This window comes from Ursus americanus, chromosome 10, assembly GCF_024610735.1.
Source record: "Ursus americanus isolate L20-20 chromosome 10, mUrsAme1.1.p, whole genome shotgun sequence".
NCBI classification, from domain to species: domain Eukaryota; kingdom Metazoa; phylum Chordata; class Mammalia; order Carnivora; family Ursidae; genus Ursus; species Ursus americanus.
In genome coordinates, this window is record NC_142136.1 from 34,110,961 (window position 1) to 34,125,000 (window position 14,040).

General features: G+C 37.4%; 1 protein-coding gene across 2 annotated transcripts in view; it reads left to right on the forward strand.

Moving 5' to 3' along the window:
- Nucleotides 1–14,040, forward strand: part of DACH1 (dachshund family transcription factor 1) — a 412,079-nt gene that overhangs the window by 219,531 nt on the left and 178,508 nt on the right. For both annotated transcript variants that reach the window (XM_045811060.2, XM_045811061.2), the window contains exon 3: nucleotides 5,908–6,069. In XM_045811060.2, coding sequence (XP_045667016.2) covers nucleotides 5,908–6,069 — 162 coding nt within the window. The remainder of the gene's footprint in view (nucleotides 1–5,907; nucleotides 6,070–14,040) is intronic.

Consider the following 14,040-nt stretch of genomic DNA (forward strand, 5'->3'; position numbering starts at 1 on the left):
GAAAAAAAAACTTCTAACAATATGCAGTTAAAAAATGATACAGAATTTTCTCTGAAGGAGCAGAGTGGAATGAAGCCCACAGTAATGTGTTTATATCATAATTCGGACAATAATATGAAAGGCTGTGTTTTAAAATTCATTCTAAAAATCTACTTATTCTTTTATATTATAAATGTAAAGCTTGTAGACATTTAATAGGAAAGGGAAAAAAAAACCTAAATAGTTTTGCATGATTTAAGGTTTATGGTCTTTAACCAATTTTGATGTACGATCCCTTTCCTGAAGGCCAATTGGAGGTCTAGGAGTGTACAGACTGACTTACCATCCTTCCTCTGAAGGAAAATGTCTTTTTTAAACAAAATATTTCTCAATCTATCATCTTATTAGTGTGAAATGAGTGCTAAGTATACATTTAAGTTTCTCCCTTGTTGATTGCATTGGATTTAGGTTCTTGTAAAATAAAATGAAATTATACCGTATCTGACTTCTTCGTTTAGTACATGTTGTGTTTTGGTGTATGAGATACTTAAATGTTCTTTGAGAGTGTAAAAAAGTAAGTTTGGTGAGGTAAAATAGGTGGGTTAATCATTTGGTAGTATAAGGAATTATTTATTTGTTCCTTCATCATATGATCTCTGTCTCTCTGTCTCTCTGTCTCTTTGTCTCTCTGACTCTCTCTTTCTCTCTCTCTATCTCTCTCTCTCACACACACACATACACACACATTTGTAATTTTTCTCCCAATGAGAGAGGGAAATCTGGCGAAAACCTCACCAATGAAAGGATCAGGAGTGACTGCCCAAGCCATTTCAGTACAGTTGCTAGACATGCTGAACAGATTCATACGTGTAAGTGGTTGCTGGAGCTAATAATGTGCAGGTCGCTGCATCAGTAACACAGACAAGTGCTGCATTACCTGGCTGGCTTTTTGCTTCTGCTGTAGTAGGCTCAGGGCACAAGAAGACTTATTTTTACAAAGTCTACATCCCACTAGAGCAGTATGTCTCAAACTCCAGTTCCTTGGTTGAACCTGATTTAATATTTTAAAAAGTTCCCTTGTTGATTCTTAAGCATACTCACTTTTGAAAACAAGTGTAATGATGATCTGCTTGGTTAGTAAACTTTTATTGTAAGATGCAGACACACTTTAGTGTAAATGACTGTCAGCAAATAATCTAAAGGGAGTGAGCATAAGAATCAACCTGTTTGCTGAAAGGTAAAAACATAGATTCCTCAGTCCATCCCAGACATAGCTGTGAATGTGACCCTGGGGAAGATCATCTCTAACTTTACCGTGCATGACAGCTGGATTTGATGTTGACTATCACTTTGAGAAACATTGAATTACCTGGTTCTGAGATAAAAATGGTTTGTCTTGATTGGGAAGAGTTAAAGCAGTGGTAAATTTGCAATATAATGTACTTGAGAGTAGGATACTGAAGGAGGACATAACAAAAATCCTGTGAATCTGAGGCAAGAGGAAAAAATACTCTGAGAAAAGGGTGAGGCAGGGAGTTAAAGGTGCCTGATAATGTCATGGATTGCCAGTATTTACTCTAGTAGACAATTCTTGATGACATGTAAATGTTTTCACAGTTTGAATTCTCTATATAGACCAAAAGTTATTTTGTGAATTTATTATAATTTTTTCAAAGACAACTTCATTTTGGAACAAAATATACAATGGGAGCTCTTTCTAAGAGCAAGTTGGAGGGAGATTTGAGAATTACATCAGAGATTTGAAAGGGCCATTGCAAGGCCAACAGGAAGTACAATAAACACGGAGGGCGGGTGAGCCTTTTTTGTGATCCTCTCCAGCCCTAGGCAGGTGTAACTTGGGAGAATCATGCTTTGTATTCAATTCATGAAATTTTCTACTCCTAGTATGTTCACATTGATTGTAACATCAACATAATGCTTTAATAATACATATTGTTAAAGTAGTGACCATATTTCTCCTGTAGCTGGACAAGTAATCTAGTTTCAGAAGTGCTTTTTCATTCAGTGACAATTTGTGGCAGGCATTGTGGTAGATGTTTAGGATACATACATTAGGGACATATATCTGTGCTTTTGGTGTTAAAACCTAGTTAGAGGAGCTAGCCTTAATCCTGTCTTCCACCTTGGTACCTCCCCCCTCACCCAAAAAAAGAGCATTAAAGAATTCAAGAGACTGAGTTTCTCCTCTCAGATTGCACATCAAAATGACTTGAGGAACAGTGAAATCCATTCCAAAATATACAGTTGCGGGAGTTCCAGCCAGAATGTCCTCTGGTAGGACTCAGCCGTTTGCATGGCTTAAAAGCTCCTTGGGTGCTTCTGATGCACAAAGGATGGCAAACTCACACAGAGCAGGTCGAGAACACAAACGAGAGGATGGCTGGCTCTCCTCTTGAGGAGTAAGGAGGGTCAGCTCTTCATAAGTGAGTTTTGAGCTGATTCTTGAAATGTTGATTGCTGTTTCCCAGGGAGATTTAAGAGTCAGGAAGCTGAGCCTGCTACTCCTAGAGCCTAATATTTAAGCCATCAGATCATGGACACATGGCTGGTCTGGGGCAGGGATGGGAAAGTTTTTCTAGAAATGGGAACATGTGCAAAGTCTGGCTTGAAAGAAGGAATGTGGAGTCCATTAGAGGAAATGGGAGAAGGCCGACGTGTCTAGAGCACAGAAAGCAAGTGGGACCTGGTGGAACGGATGATGATACACAGATAGGCAAGGGACTGAGCATGAAGGGCCCTGACAGCCATGTGAAGCACCCCACCTGCTCCTAAGAGCAGGCATTGAATGTCGTGATTGGATTTTCCTTTCTACAAGATTATGGTGACTGCTGTATGAAGAGTAAGAGATTGGAAGTGGGGACAGTGGAAGCTGTTGAAAGATGACTGCAGAACTCCGCTGAAGAAAGGGTGGCAGCTGGCACTAGAGGGAGCCAGGGAAATGGAGAAAATTGCTTGAATTTGAAAGCTATAAAAGAATTAGAATTGTGAGCCAGGTGAGTTAGTGGGACTAAAATCAGCAACTGCTGAAAATGTCGTTGCTTTTTTCCTGACTTCATTAAATTAGACTAAAAAGTCAATACTTATAAGTATTAAATAGTTCAGTGCTAGCATGTATGGGTCATGTGCATCCAGTAGTCCCCCTTGTCTGCGGTTTCCTTTCCCCAGTTTGGCCAACCGCGGTCTGGAAGCAGATGATCCTCCTTCTGACAAATCATCAGAAGGTCAATAGTAGCCAAACACTATGTCACGGCGCCTGCGGCGTTCCCCTCGCTTCATCTCATCACATAGGTATTTTATCATCTCACATCATCACAAGAAGGGTGAGTGCAGTATGATGAGATATTTTGAGGGAGAGAGTCCACATTCACATAACTTTTATTAGGGTATACTGTTATATGGTATACTGTTCTATTTTATTGTTTTTAATCTCTAGTTTCCTAATTTAAAATTAAACTTTGTCATAGGTATGTATGTATAGAAAAAAACGTAGTATATATAAAGTTCAGCCCTATCTCTGATTTCAGGCGTCCAATGGGGGTCTTGGAACATATCTCCCATGGATAAGGGGGAACCACTGTATATCTTTTGAAATTTATATTAGAAATGTAAAGCTGTGGGGTAGACTGTCAAGTGGACAAATAGAAGAGTACCATAAATAAGATCAGATACATAAAATTATAAAAATTATTTTTAAATGTCAAGGGTTAGTGTCATCAGCTAAGGAGAAGTAAGATTCTTCTAGCTGAGGGGCTGTGGCCAGTCCACCATATCCTGCAAGAATCATAGCTAGGGCTGGACTTTTTGAGGGACTAGAATGCAGGGTATGCCTAGTGTTTAATAACATGATATGGCTGGGGGCCCCTGGGTGGTTTGGTCAGTTGAGTATCCGACTCTTGATTTCAGTTCAGGTCATGATCTCAGGGTCATGGGATTGAGCCCCACGTCAGGCTCTGGCTGAGCATGGAGCCTGCTTAAGATTCTCTCTCTCTCCCTCTCCCTCTACCCCTATCCCTACACCCATGCTCTCTCTTTCTCAAAAACAAAACAAAACAAAACGAAACATGATACGGCCTTTTTCACATAGTTATCTCATTTAATCCTCATATTATCCCTTTGTGACTAGCATGAACTTACAGATGAAGAAACCGTACTTGAAAAGACTTTATGGGCTGTCTAAGGCTACAACATGCATAGTTGTATCTCATGCTACTGAATTTAACTCAGATCCGTGTAATAATAACAAATCATATCTCAAGTTGTAGTTTGATCTTCCTTATTTGAATACTATTACCAAGATTTACCTGCTGCATAAAAGCAAAGATTAAGACCCTGGAAGTGTCATCAGTTAGAGATGGAGCAACACCAGGCAATGACAGGAAGGGGCACGTAGGATGGTCACATTTGTGACAAGGCAAAATCGAGGAAGAGAGAGTTGCTGGGAAACACGAGAGAATTTTAACAGGAAAGAAAATGTTCTGAAACACCTTTGAAGGAAATGAGTAACTGGGGAGTAAATTCAATCATAGGAAGATGAGAGAATCAGTTCAAGTTGGGACTTAAAAGGCAACGAATGTACAGTCTAGACCCAGATGAATTCTTTGAGTTTACATCAGTGCCTTTTTAGAGGGTAGTTATCAGTTTTTCACTCAAAGATCTATTCTGAAGGTCTTGTTGTGTTGGGGTGAAAGTTGTCAAGGCCTCTTTGGTCTGATCTGAAGGAAAGGTGAGTTCTTCTAACCTCTAAAAAAATAGCAGAGATTTCTAGGGGAAAAAAAAAGACTTTCTTAGAGTTTCTGAGGCTGTAACTTATTTGCTGTAGTAACTAGAAGTGATGATTAGTGGGGAGGAAAAGAGGAGAGAGGTGTTCAGTTTCTAATCCACCAGCTGGGAGTGGAAATAAATCACACAGATAAATTCAAACCAAGTTGAAGCACTGTAGTTAGAAACTCTGAAGCAGCCATAGCAAAAAGAGGATGGGGAGCGATGATATATATATCCTCTCCCCGACTGTGAAAGTTTTAGAATTAGGGGAGATTATCCAGATGTTGCAGTGTCTCTCATTTTGTGGGTGAGGGATGAACTGACCTGGTAAAAAAAGTTCACACCTTTATGAAAAACAAACCACTCCCCTGCTCCAAAGCCTCTGCTGGCTACCTGTGGCCTGTCCATAAGGCACGGCCTTGCTTTCTGTTCTTCCGTAATCTGGCCTCAAATTCTATTTCTAATCTCAGGTCCTCCCCTACCTCCTGTTCTTCGGATGAGCAGAAGTGAACTCTTCCAGACCAACATGGCACAGTGGTTAAAAGTGTTCCTTCGGGGGCTAGAAGGCTGGGAGCTGAGAGGTCAGGGAAGTGAGCTGTGGGGGCAAGGCTGTTCCAGACAAAGGGAAAGGCATGTGTGAAGGCACAGGCTCGGAGAGGCAGGGCACGTATGCGTTGGTGGCATGTTCAGGCTGGAGGGTGGCCTGAGGATGAGGAAAATGGAGTGATTAGGTAGGTTTACACTTTCTAGTGAAAGGTTTTGTGAATTAAGCTAAGCACTTCGGACATCCTCCCTTCCCCACCCCCATCGCCCACCATCCCTCTAGCAGCTGCAGAAGATTTTAAGCAGTGAGTAACATATTCAAACTGGTTTGTTTGAGAGAGAATTCTGGATGCATTCCTACCGATATCCTTCTATGTATGAATTATGTTTCTGCTAATATTTAATTTGGGAGTTTTGAGTGCATTCTCCCCATCATATCAATGTTTTTTCGTTGGCTAGTTGGGAATGAACATAGGTTATCAGAATGGTGCATAGAGGAATCAGATACTCTAATATGTTGGTATGTGTGTTCTATAAAGTACATGGACTATTACATGAAAGATCAGAATTTGAATTACCTTGTTTTTAATTTATTCTTTTAAGGTCTGACAGCAGCAGCCGCAGCAGCTGCCGCCGCTACCAATGCAGCCATTGCCGAAGCAATGAAGGTGAAAAAAATCAAATTGGAAGCCATGAGCAACTATCACGCCAGTAATAACCAACATGGAGCAGATTCTGAAAATGGGGACATGAATTCAAGTGTCGGTAAGTTGTATGTTCACAGAAACTTTTGTGATCATGTGGCTACCAGATTACTTTCTTTTCCAGAACAAAACTATGAGGTGCCCATTCAAGAAGTTGGTACTTTCAGCTTAGAAAACTGTGTATTTTGGAGATGCTCTTTGCCCCTCTAACAGCATGTACTCTGAATAAATAATTAGCAACATAATTTTTAAATACAGGATCAACTTTATGTAGGCAACTTCTAACAGCATTCAGTTAAAATCTTTTGTAATACAATTAAGTTTTAATAATCAGAATTTTATTTTACTTTATTTTAGGTTAGTTTAGTTTTCATAGTGAGCGTGCATGAATGGGTGGGGAAGGGCAGAGGGAGAGAGAGAATCTTAAGCAGGCTCCACACCCAGTGTGGAGCCCCATGCGGGCTCTATCTCAAGACCCTGAGATCATGATCTGAGCTGAAGTCAAGAGTCAGACATTTAACAGACTGAGCCACCCAGGTGCCCCAATAATCAGAAATTTAAAATACTGACTATAGGTAAGGTGACCAGAATATTTACAGATAAACCCATGCTTTATCTTTTTAATTCCTAATGGATTTGTTATCAAATGAGTTTGTATCAGCATCGGAACATATAAACTTAATTCTTTCATGTGCTGCCAAGAATAATAATTATGCTGAGAGTTGATTCTATATATATATAACCATTACCAATTTCTCTCATTGTAAATATACAACTTTAATTTCTCTTGGGTTTTTTTTTTCCTTTCTTGAGATGTGGAGAGAGAGAGGAAAAGTTAATAGTCATTGTTTAAACCAAAACCAACAGCCTTTGCAGAATTCATTTGGGTAGTTCATTTTTTCAAACACAATTTCACATGTAAGTTAACTTTTTTAATTGATGATATCTTTCTCATCTCTGTGTTGGTGAGATAAAACATTGTATTCTGCTACTGCACTGTATTGTTTCTCTTTCAAATATAGATATAATGCTCAAAATATAATTTAGCAAGAGAAATTTGGCTACTACAAGGTATGTGTAAGGTACTCTATCCAACATATGTCCACGAAGCACACAGTAATTCATGGCAGTTCTATTAAATTTTCTTCTCCATGCAGTGTTTTAATAGATTATTTCTGTATATAATCAGCAGCTCTCTAGTCCAATGTCATATAGTTAAGGGTATATGAAGGAATACTATGGATTGTAGTAATAATCATTCTTTCAACAGTTCCATGGGAGCATACACTAGATGTGAATGTCAGAGTCGGAAGTCATTTGCAAATATATGCACAATACAGAAAATACCATTGCTTCAGTGATGCCAAAGGGTAGCTTCTAATGTAGAAAAGGGATAAATAGACTTTTCCGCATAGTACTACACAAGAGAAGTAGAATAATAGGTTTGATTTGAGAGTAGGTTATAGAGAAGGCGGTGGCAATTCTTAGAAGGATGAAAAGATGTGGAAGAAAGCCAAAGCTATGGCTCTACAGCTGGAAGGGATGAAGGAAAACATGACTGCGTGCATTTGTGGGACTCCTAGGGAGAGGATGGAGGGCTGCGGGTTGTTAAGGTCGTGGTTCACACACATAAATTCAGACTTTTGAAAATTAAAAACAGTTTTGAAAAAAATGAATGAATTATAATTCTCTTTTTGGAACTATTAAGTAATTTTTTTTTTAAATAAGCAGGCTCTTTCTTTGGCCTATAAAGTAGAACAAAATTAGACACTTCTAAAAACAAGTAATTGGCCACTATAAATTTTAGTCACCATTGCAAAACAATCTGGATTGTTTTCAAAATTTTAGAAGAGTAAGTGTTTAACGCAGACTGTTCTTAATAGTTGGTGTTGGGAGGAGGAATATTTAAATTAGGCAATTTAATAACATTGAAAACAAAAGATATTAAAACATGATATCTCTGTTTGAATTTCCTGAGCAGCAGAGCAGAAGTTGACTTTGGAAAATCCAATAGGCATAAGATAAGGAGAACATGGCTCATAATTAGGCATTGACATACATTTAATATTTGCTATTATAGAATAACATTTGCCTACTGACCAAATTGTGGTTTACCTTAATGATTTTGGTATATAAGCTACCATAATGACTTAAAAAAGAAGGAGTTTGATTTTTCTTTTGTGTTCTAGTTGGCAGAAATAGCTTTTCTTCCATCAAGGTATTTAGTTGGCAGTTTATATTGCCTTTTAGTTTTGACCCCCACCGTCCAACGCCAATTTGAATCAGGAGCAGAAACATATTTGAATTTCCTACAGAGTCTTAATATTTTTAGAGTGTGTTAATATTGGTGTCATTGCTAGTCCTTAAGGCAGGTAGATCATTTCTGTTAGATATATGTAGCTGATTTTGGGGGGATATGTTATCGTTGTCATTTTTATTCTAGTCTCACATGTCGCTGTCATCTAAGAATTTATGATTGATTATCCTTCCAGAGCACAACCCCCCTTCCTTTTCTATAGATCGAGGAAAGAAGGTTTGGTGGAGGGGTTGAGGAAGGAAGGTGCAGGGGACTGGTGGGTGTTGGAGTGGAGCTTGCATAGATCAAAGTAGTTGCTGAACTGGGCAGTTGCTTTATATGGCCTCCCCATCTTCTCTGGTTCTGACAACAGTGCCTGCCTCTTGGTAAGTGTTCAGCAATTACCTGCTCTATGACTTTGGGAAGTTACGTGAGCTTTCTGAGCCTAATATTGCATATCTGGGAAATGGCTTAATAATATCTACATCACGAGAATTAAACAAGATCCTATTTGTCAAGTGTTTATTTATTACCACATCTGTTTATCCCATTGTTTGGTCACCAGTAAGGTTATCATATTGGTACTGCTTTTGCTATTATTTTTGTTCCAATTTGCCCTCCTGAAAATTACCTTCTTCCTCTTTTTACAACCATTAACTATTTCCTTCTCTGTTTTCCTGTTCTCTATTAGGTATTTGTTAAGCTGCAGGCCTGTGAGTAGATCTGGGGGGAGCTATTGTGTCATTTGGATTTTGTTGTGCATTTGATTTTAGCTCATTCTAGCAACACAAAATAATTATAATCCAGCCCCAACACTCAGGGGGCATACAGTCTATGGGAGGGGTGGCTACGTAAGCAGGCAGTCAAAACAGGATGTGCTAGGTCCGGGAGCATCAGCTAACATGAGGGGCTTAGAAAGTGGTATTGAAGCATATGAATTCCAGGAGGAATCCCAAGAATCTCAAAGGCCTATATTTCAGAATACGGACTTACTACTCCCATGAATCTATCAATTGTCTCTTTGAAGGAGTGAAACCCCTCAGAGAGGTGCTTCTTATGTGATGTATTACTGCTCAGCCCTGCCCAAATGCAGTGACATTTTTGAAATCAATTCAGGTTTCCTTTTTCTCTTGTACTCATCTGGCTCACATGTTCTGTTAAACATTTTAGGTTCTCCTGTGTAGGAACATTACCCGACCCCACCCCCCTGCAACCTCCAGTTGTAAGTAAATCCTCACTGCCTCGGAAAGCAGATTTTGTGTGTGTTTGGTTTGGTTTGATTTGGCTTAGTGAGGTGAAGAGATCTTCTTCTTACATATGACTCCTTCTAGTTCTTAATATGAATTGTCAAAATTAGCCAAAAAAAAAAAAGTGTTTGGAGCAATCTATGACAGTGACAGATAATTATTTTATATCCCAATTTTACATGGTAACCTTGAGCTCACATCTTTCCAACAGAATGATCATTTTAGGAAGAAGTGAGGACTTCGGGATAGATCCGAGTGAGGCATCAGCACGCTGAGTAAAATATATGGCCGTGTCTCCATTCTCCCTCATCCACAATCAATTGGATTCTTTTAGTTTAATATTTACTTGCTAAGATGAGATGCTAGTCTGCATGGTGATAAACAGTCTGCTCCTGGCATCTGAAGGTGACCTGTCAGTTCATATGGACAAATCTCCTGCTTACTGAAATGTACAAAATAAATCATTAAAGCAGGCAGGTGCTCATTCCCAGATTTAAATCACCATAGATTTATGATTTGAATTAATGCTTCATTTGGCCATAGAAATAGATGCTGAGACAAATGATATGCACTGCTTGGGGTTTCCATACTGTAGCCATCCTGATATTGATTACTGAGATGTCTTTGCAATCTCTTGTTTATATCAAGTACTATCTTGTGACAGGTTGGCTGATATGAGCTACATTGCAGATAAGAAGGAAAAATGTCCTGGATTCTTTTTAGTGGCAACACTATCCACAACATACAGGCCAGATAAATTGCTATTATTTTGCTTTAAGGACTGATCTACATAACCAGCTTAAAAAAATGCTGCTTGGAAATTGGGACTGGGATATTGGAAAGGCAGAATTTAAAACCGGTGAACCCAAGGTCAGTCCCATAGTATCTATAGCTGTGTTTTTATCTGCTTATCTTTTTTGGGGGGGCATCATGCACATTTTTGAGGATACTAAATTAATCACAGTCGATTTAATCTAAATAAAGGAAACTTATTTTTACTTCTGGTTTTTAAATGCTATATAAATATTGACATAATGAGCATCTCAGTAGTTTCTATGTTTTTTAAATACTTGCTAAACCTAATATCTTATTCCCTTAACTAATGATAACAAAGGAAATGACTCTTTAAAGATAAATACATTAAATATTATTCCCAAGTGCAAGACTTTGTGCACTATAATTTACCAGGAGGCAGGAAAAGACTGCATTTTTACCTTCTCTTAACATTTTATTTAAGGAAAACACTATGTACACAGTTTAAAGAATACTCGGAGGATTTAAGAGGGACCTTTGCCACTAGCTAATATCTGACTCATAGAACTGGTAAACAGCTATCAACAATAGTAGATTGCTTGCTTAGTAGGAAATGAGTTCATATCTATTCAAAATGTGATCTCAAAACAGATGTCCCAAGAAAATCTCATTGTTTAAACTATAGTCAGAACCCCCTAACTGCTGTTATTTCTTTAAGGAAGTGATCTTAAGACTTCAGAATGTCTCTTTCTGAACATTGTGGAACACAAGCAACAGTACACTGATGCAGTGACCCACAAACTGTGCACACCCCATGTGCCTGAATTGTATGACTCGTTTTCATTTGCCTAAGCTTGCAATGGTTAACAGGGATGGAGGAATTTCGAGTTAACACAAGAACTTGAGTTTGGGACGAACAGCTGTATTCTTCCATAATATTCCTTACTCCTTATTTCTGTCCATCAACCAACAGCAATAACAACAACAACAACAACAAATGAGGGAAAGAAAAGCCAGGGAGGGAGATAGGAGATAAAATTATCTTATCCAGCTGACCATCCTCTTTTTTTTTTTTTTAAACCATTCCTGCAGAAGTAGAATAGTTTATACTGTAGTCATTTCCTTTCTTCCAACTCACGTGTGTGTTTGGAAGGAAAAATTAATTTTATGATCTCAGGAAAAAGTCTTGGAGACCTTGAGAAAGCAAATAAAAGGAAACTGAGAACACAGGCCACCAAGCAGAGCCGTGCAGTTGCACATTGGATCCTCTGCCTTGGCAATGTTAATGAACCTCAAATCCTTCCTATAATTAGATGAGGGAATTGCTTATATTTTCAAACAGATGATGCTGCTATAATGAAACGATTGACAGGGAATTTAAGAGTGTCTACAGTAGTCATTTGGTTTCTGTTATAAAAAAAAAAGTTTAAAAAGAAGATTGGCTTTAGACATAGGTCCTGAGAGAGGTAGTAATTTACATAGCATGCTATGACAGGTGTCTTTGTATAGTCAGGAAATAAAATGGAAGACTAGAGAAATGATGGGCAGGTACAGCAATTTTTTGGGGAGGGGTGTCCTAGGCTGATTCTGCTTAGGTTCTTTAAAAGGGGCCGAGGCTCAAGAGATAGATCCGGATTGAGTGCACAGCTGTAACTGCTGATGAGCTAATTGCTCCTTATCTCTCAGCCCCATTCATCTTCATTTTTTACCAATTACTGAGAATTATCTGTGTTCTCAGTTGGATATGAGAGTTAATCCTTTTTGGTTAAGCTGGCAGTACTGTGAGCAGATTCCAAATCGGAGGGTGAAAAAGCCAAAGCAAGCTTGCTCTAAAAATGTCTCCAGTTCAATTACAGTATCACTGATTCATAAGAAATTTGCCATTGTTTAACAGATTAAATGTGGAAAGTTTTTTTTTTCAAACTTTCTTAATGTTTCGCTGCCTAACAATGATTTGTAAGATCCTTCTTCCTGTCTGATGAGTAAATTTAACAATATTAACAGCCAGGGTCTTGTAAACATGGAAACACACACAGAAGAATACCCTAAAAGGCCAAAAGGATTCTGACACATGAAATGAGAAATATTTTAGAACTGATAGCTGTCAATTTATATATAAACACTTTAAATGGATGCTTTTTGCTCTGCAACTTCACATATGGTGAGGAAAGTATGTCCAAACATAAACCTTTTCACAAATGTCACATTAGTGGAATTTTAATGGAAGGACCATATAAGCATCTCTTGAAAGTGTAGGAACTGCCATGGTTTGTAATTCAATCGATTGTGAATAAGCCATATGGTTCCCATCATTCCCTATGCAAAAGATGTCTTCATATCCTGACATTTCACACAAAATTGCTTACCCCAACATTAAAAATCTAAGAAGTAGTAAGCTACTTTTTCATACCTTTTAATGAATTTGGAGATATTTAATATTTCTGGCATTTTTCTTCATTAAATATTTTAAATGTAGTAATCTAATGTGAAAATATAAAGAATAGACAGCTAACTTAAAATTATCAAAGTTTCAAATTTAAACATCTTCTAGCATGACACATAGGTAAGTCCTTTCAGATGCATCCACAGACTGAAATGGGACAGCAGAGAGCAAAATATGTCAGAAGATTTAGCTTCTAGTAGTAACATAGCTAATAAATAACTCAAACTTAGGTAAGTCTCTTAATTTCTCAGCTTTCTTATTAATAAATCAGCAGCTTCATGCTAAGTTACCCTCTTGGCTCTAAAATCTTTGATTTTTGAAAACTCCATAGAAGATAAAAGGCAAGAAGGTATACTTTATGGTGATTTCTAAAATAAAATACAACCCTGAAGTAATGTAAATGTTCAAAACAAGGCACCATTAAGTATATTTTAATACATAATTTCACATAATACTATAGCCATCACACATGATAGGTAAGGATGGGAAATATTTATTTTGAATATAAGAAAAAAGATAATATAGAATTTTATACCCTTGTAATATATGTATCCATCTCATTAGAGTTGGAAGCAACTGGACAAGGGTTTAATGTTGTTATGTTATTGTAGAATTATGAATAGTTTCTCAAAATATGTAAGATAGCCTAAAATTAGGTTATTTTAAAATGACACGTGAGTGTGCTAAAAACTGGTCATTTTATTAAGCCCTTTTTCGTGATTTTCTAGAAAGTGCATCATTTTGCATTTTCTCTCATGACATTTTTTATTCTTATTGGTTATATAAAAGAAGAGAAACACCAGTGATACTAAGTGACTATTTACGGAAAAATACATTTCAATTTTTAAAAGAACCCTTTTCTCACTTAAAAATATTTGAGCACGTATTTCTAAATCCATGCTTATACATTAATAAAATCATCAGAGTTTGATCGGTAACAAAAACTAGCTTCCTGTGTGAATTATTAAATGTATTTCATGATACAGATAAGTGGAATGCAGAGTCTATTTCTACTTTTTATCTAGTGTCTGCTTCATTTTCATGAAGTTTCTTAATTTATATGGACAGTTGAAGAACATGATTAGGAAATATTAGCCTAATGTTTTTGTTTTAGTTTTAATATTGCTTATTCCTACCAATGACAGGATAATGAAGTAACCCTGATAATTTAAGCATTTTATATTAAGAGATGTAAATTAAATTATTTTATTTGATGTTCTATTTTGTAATCATAAAACATAAGGAAATGTAAGATATACTCACTTGGATATATTACGGGTAGACTCTATCACA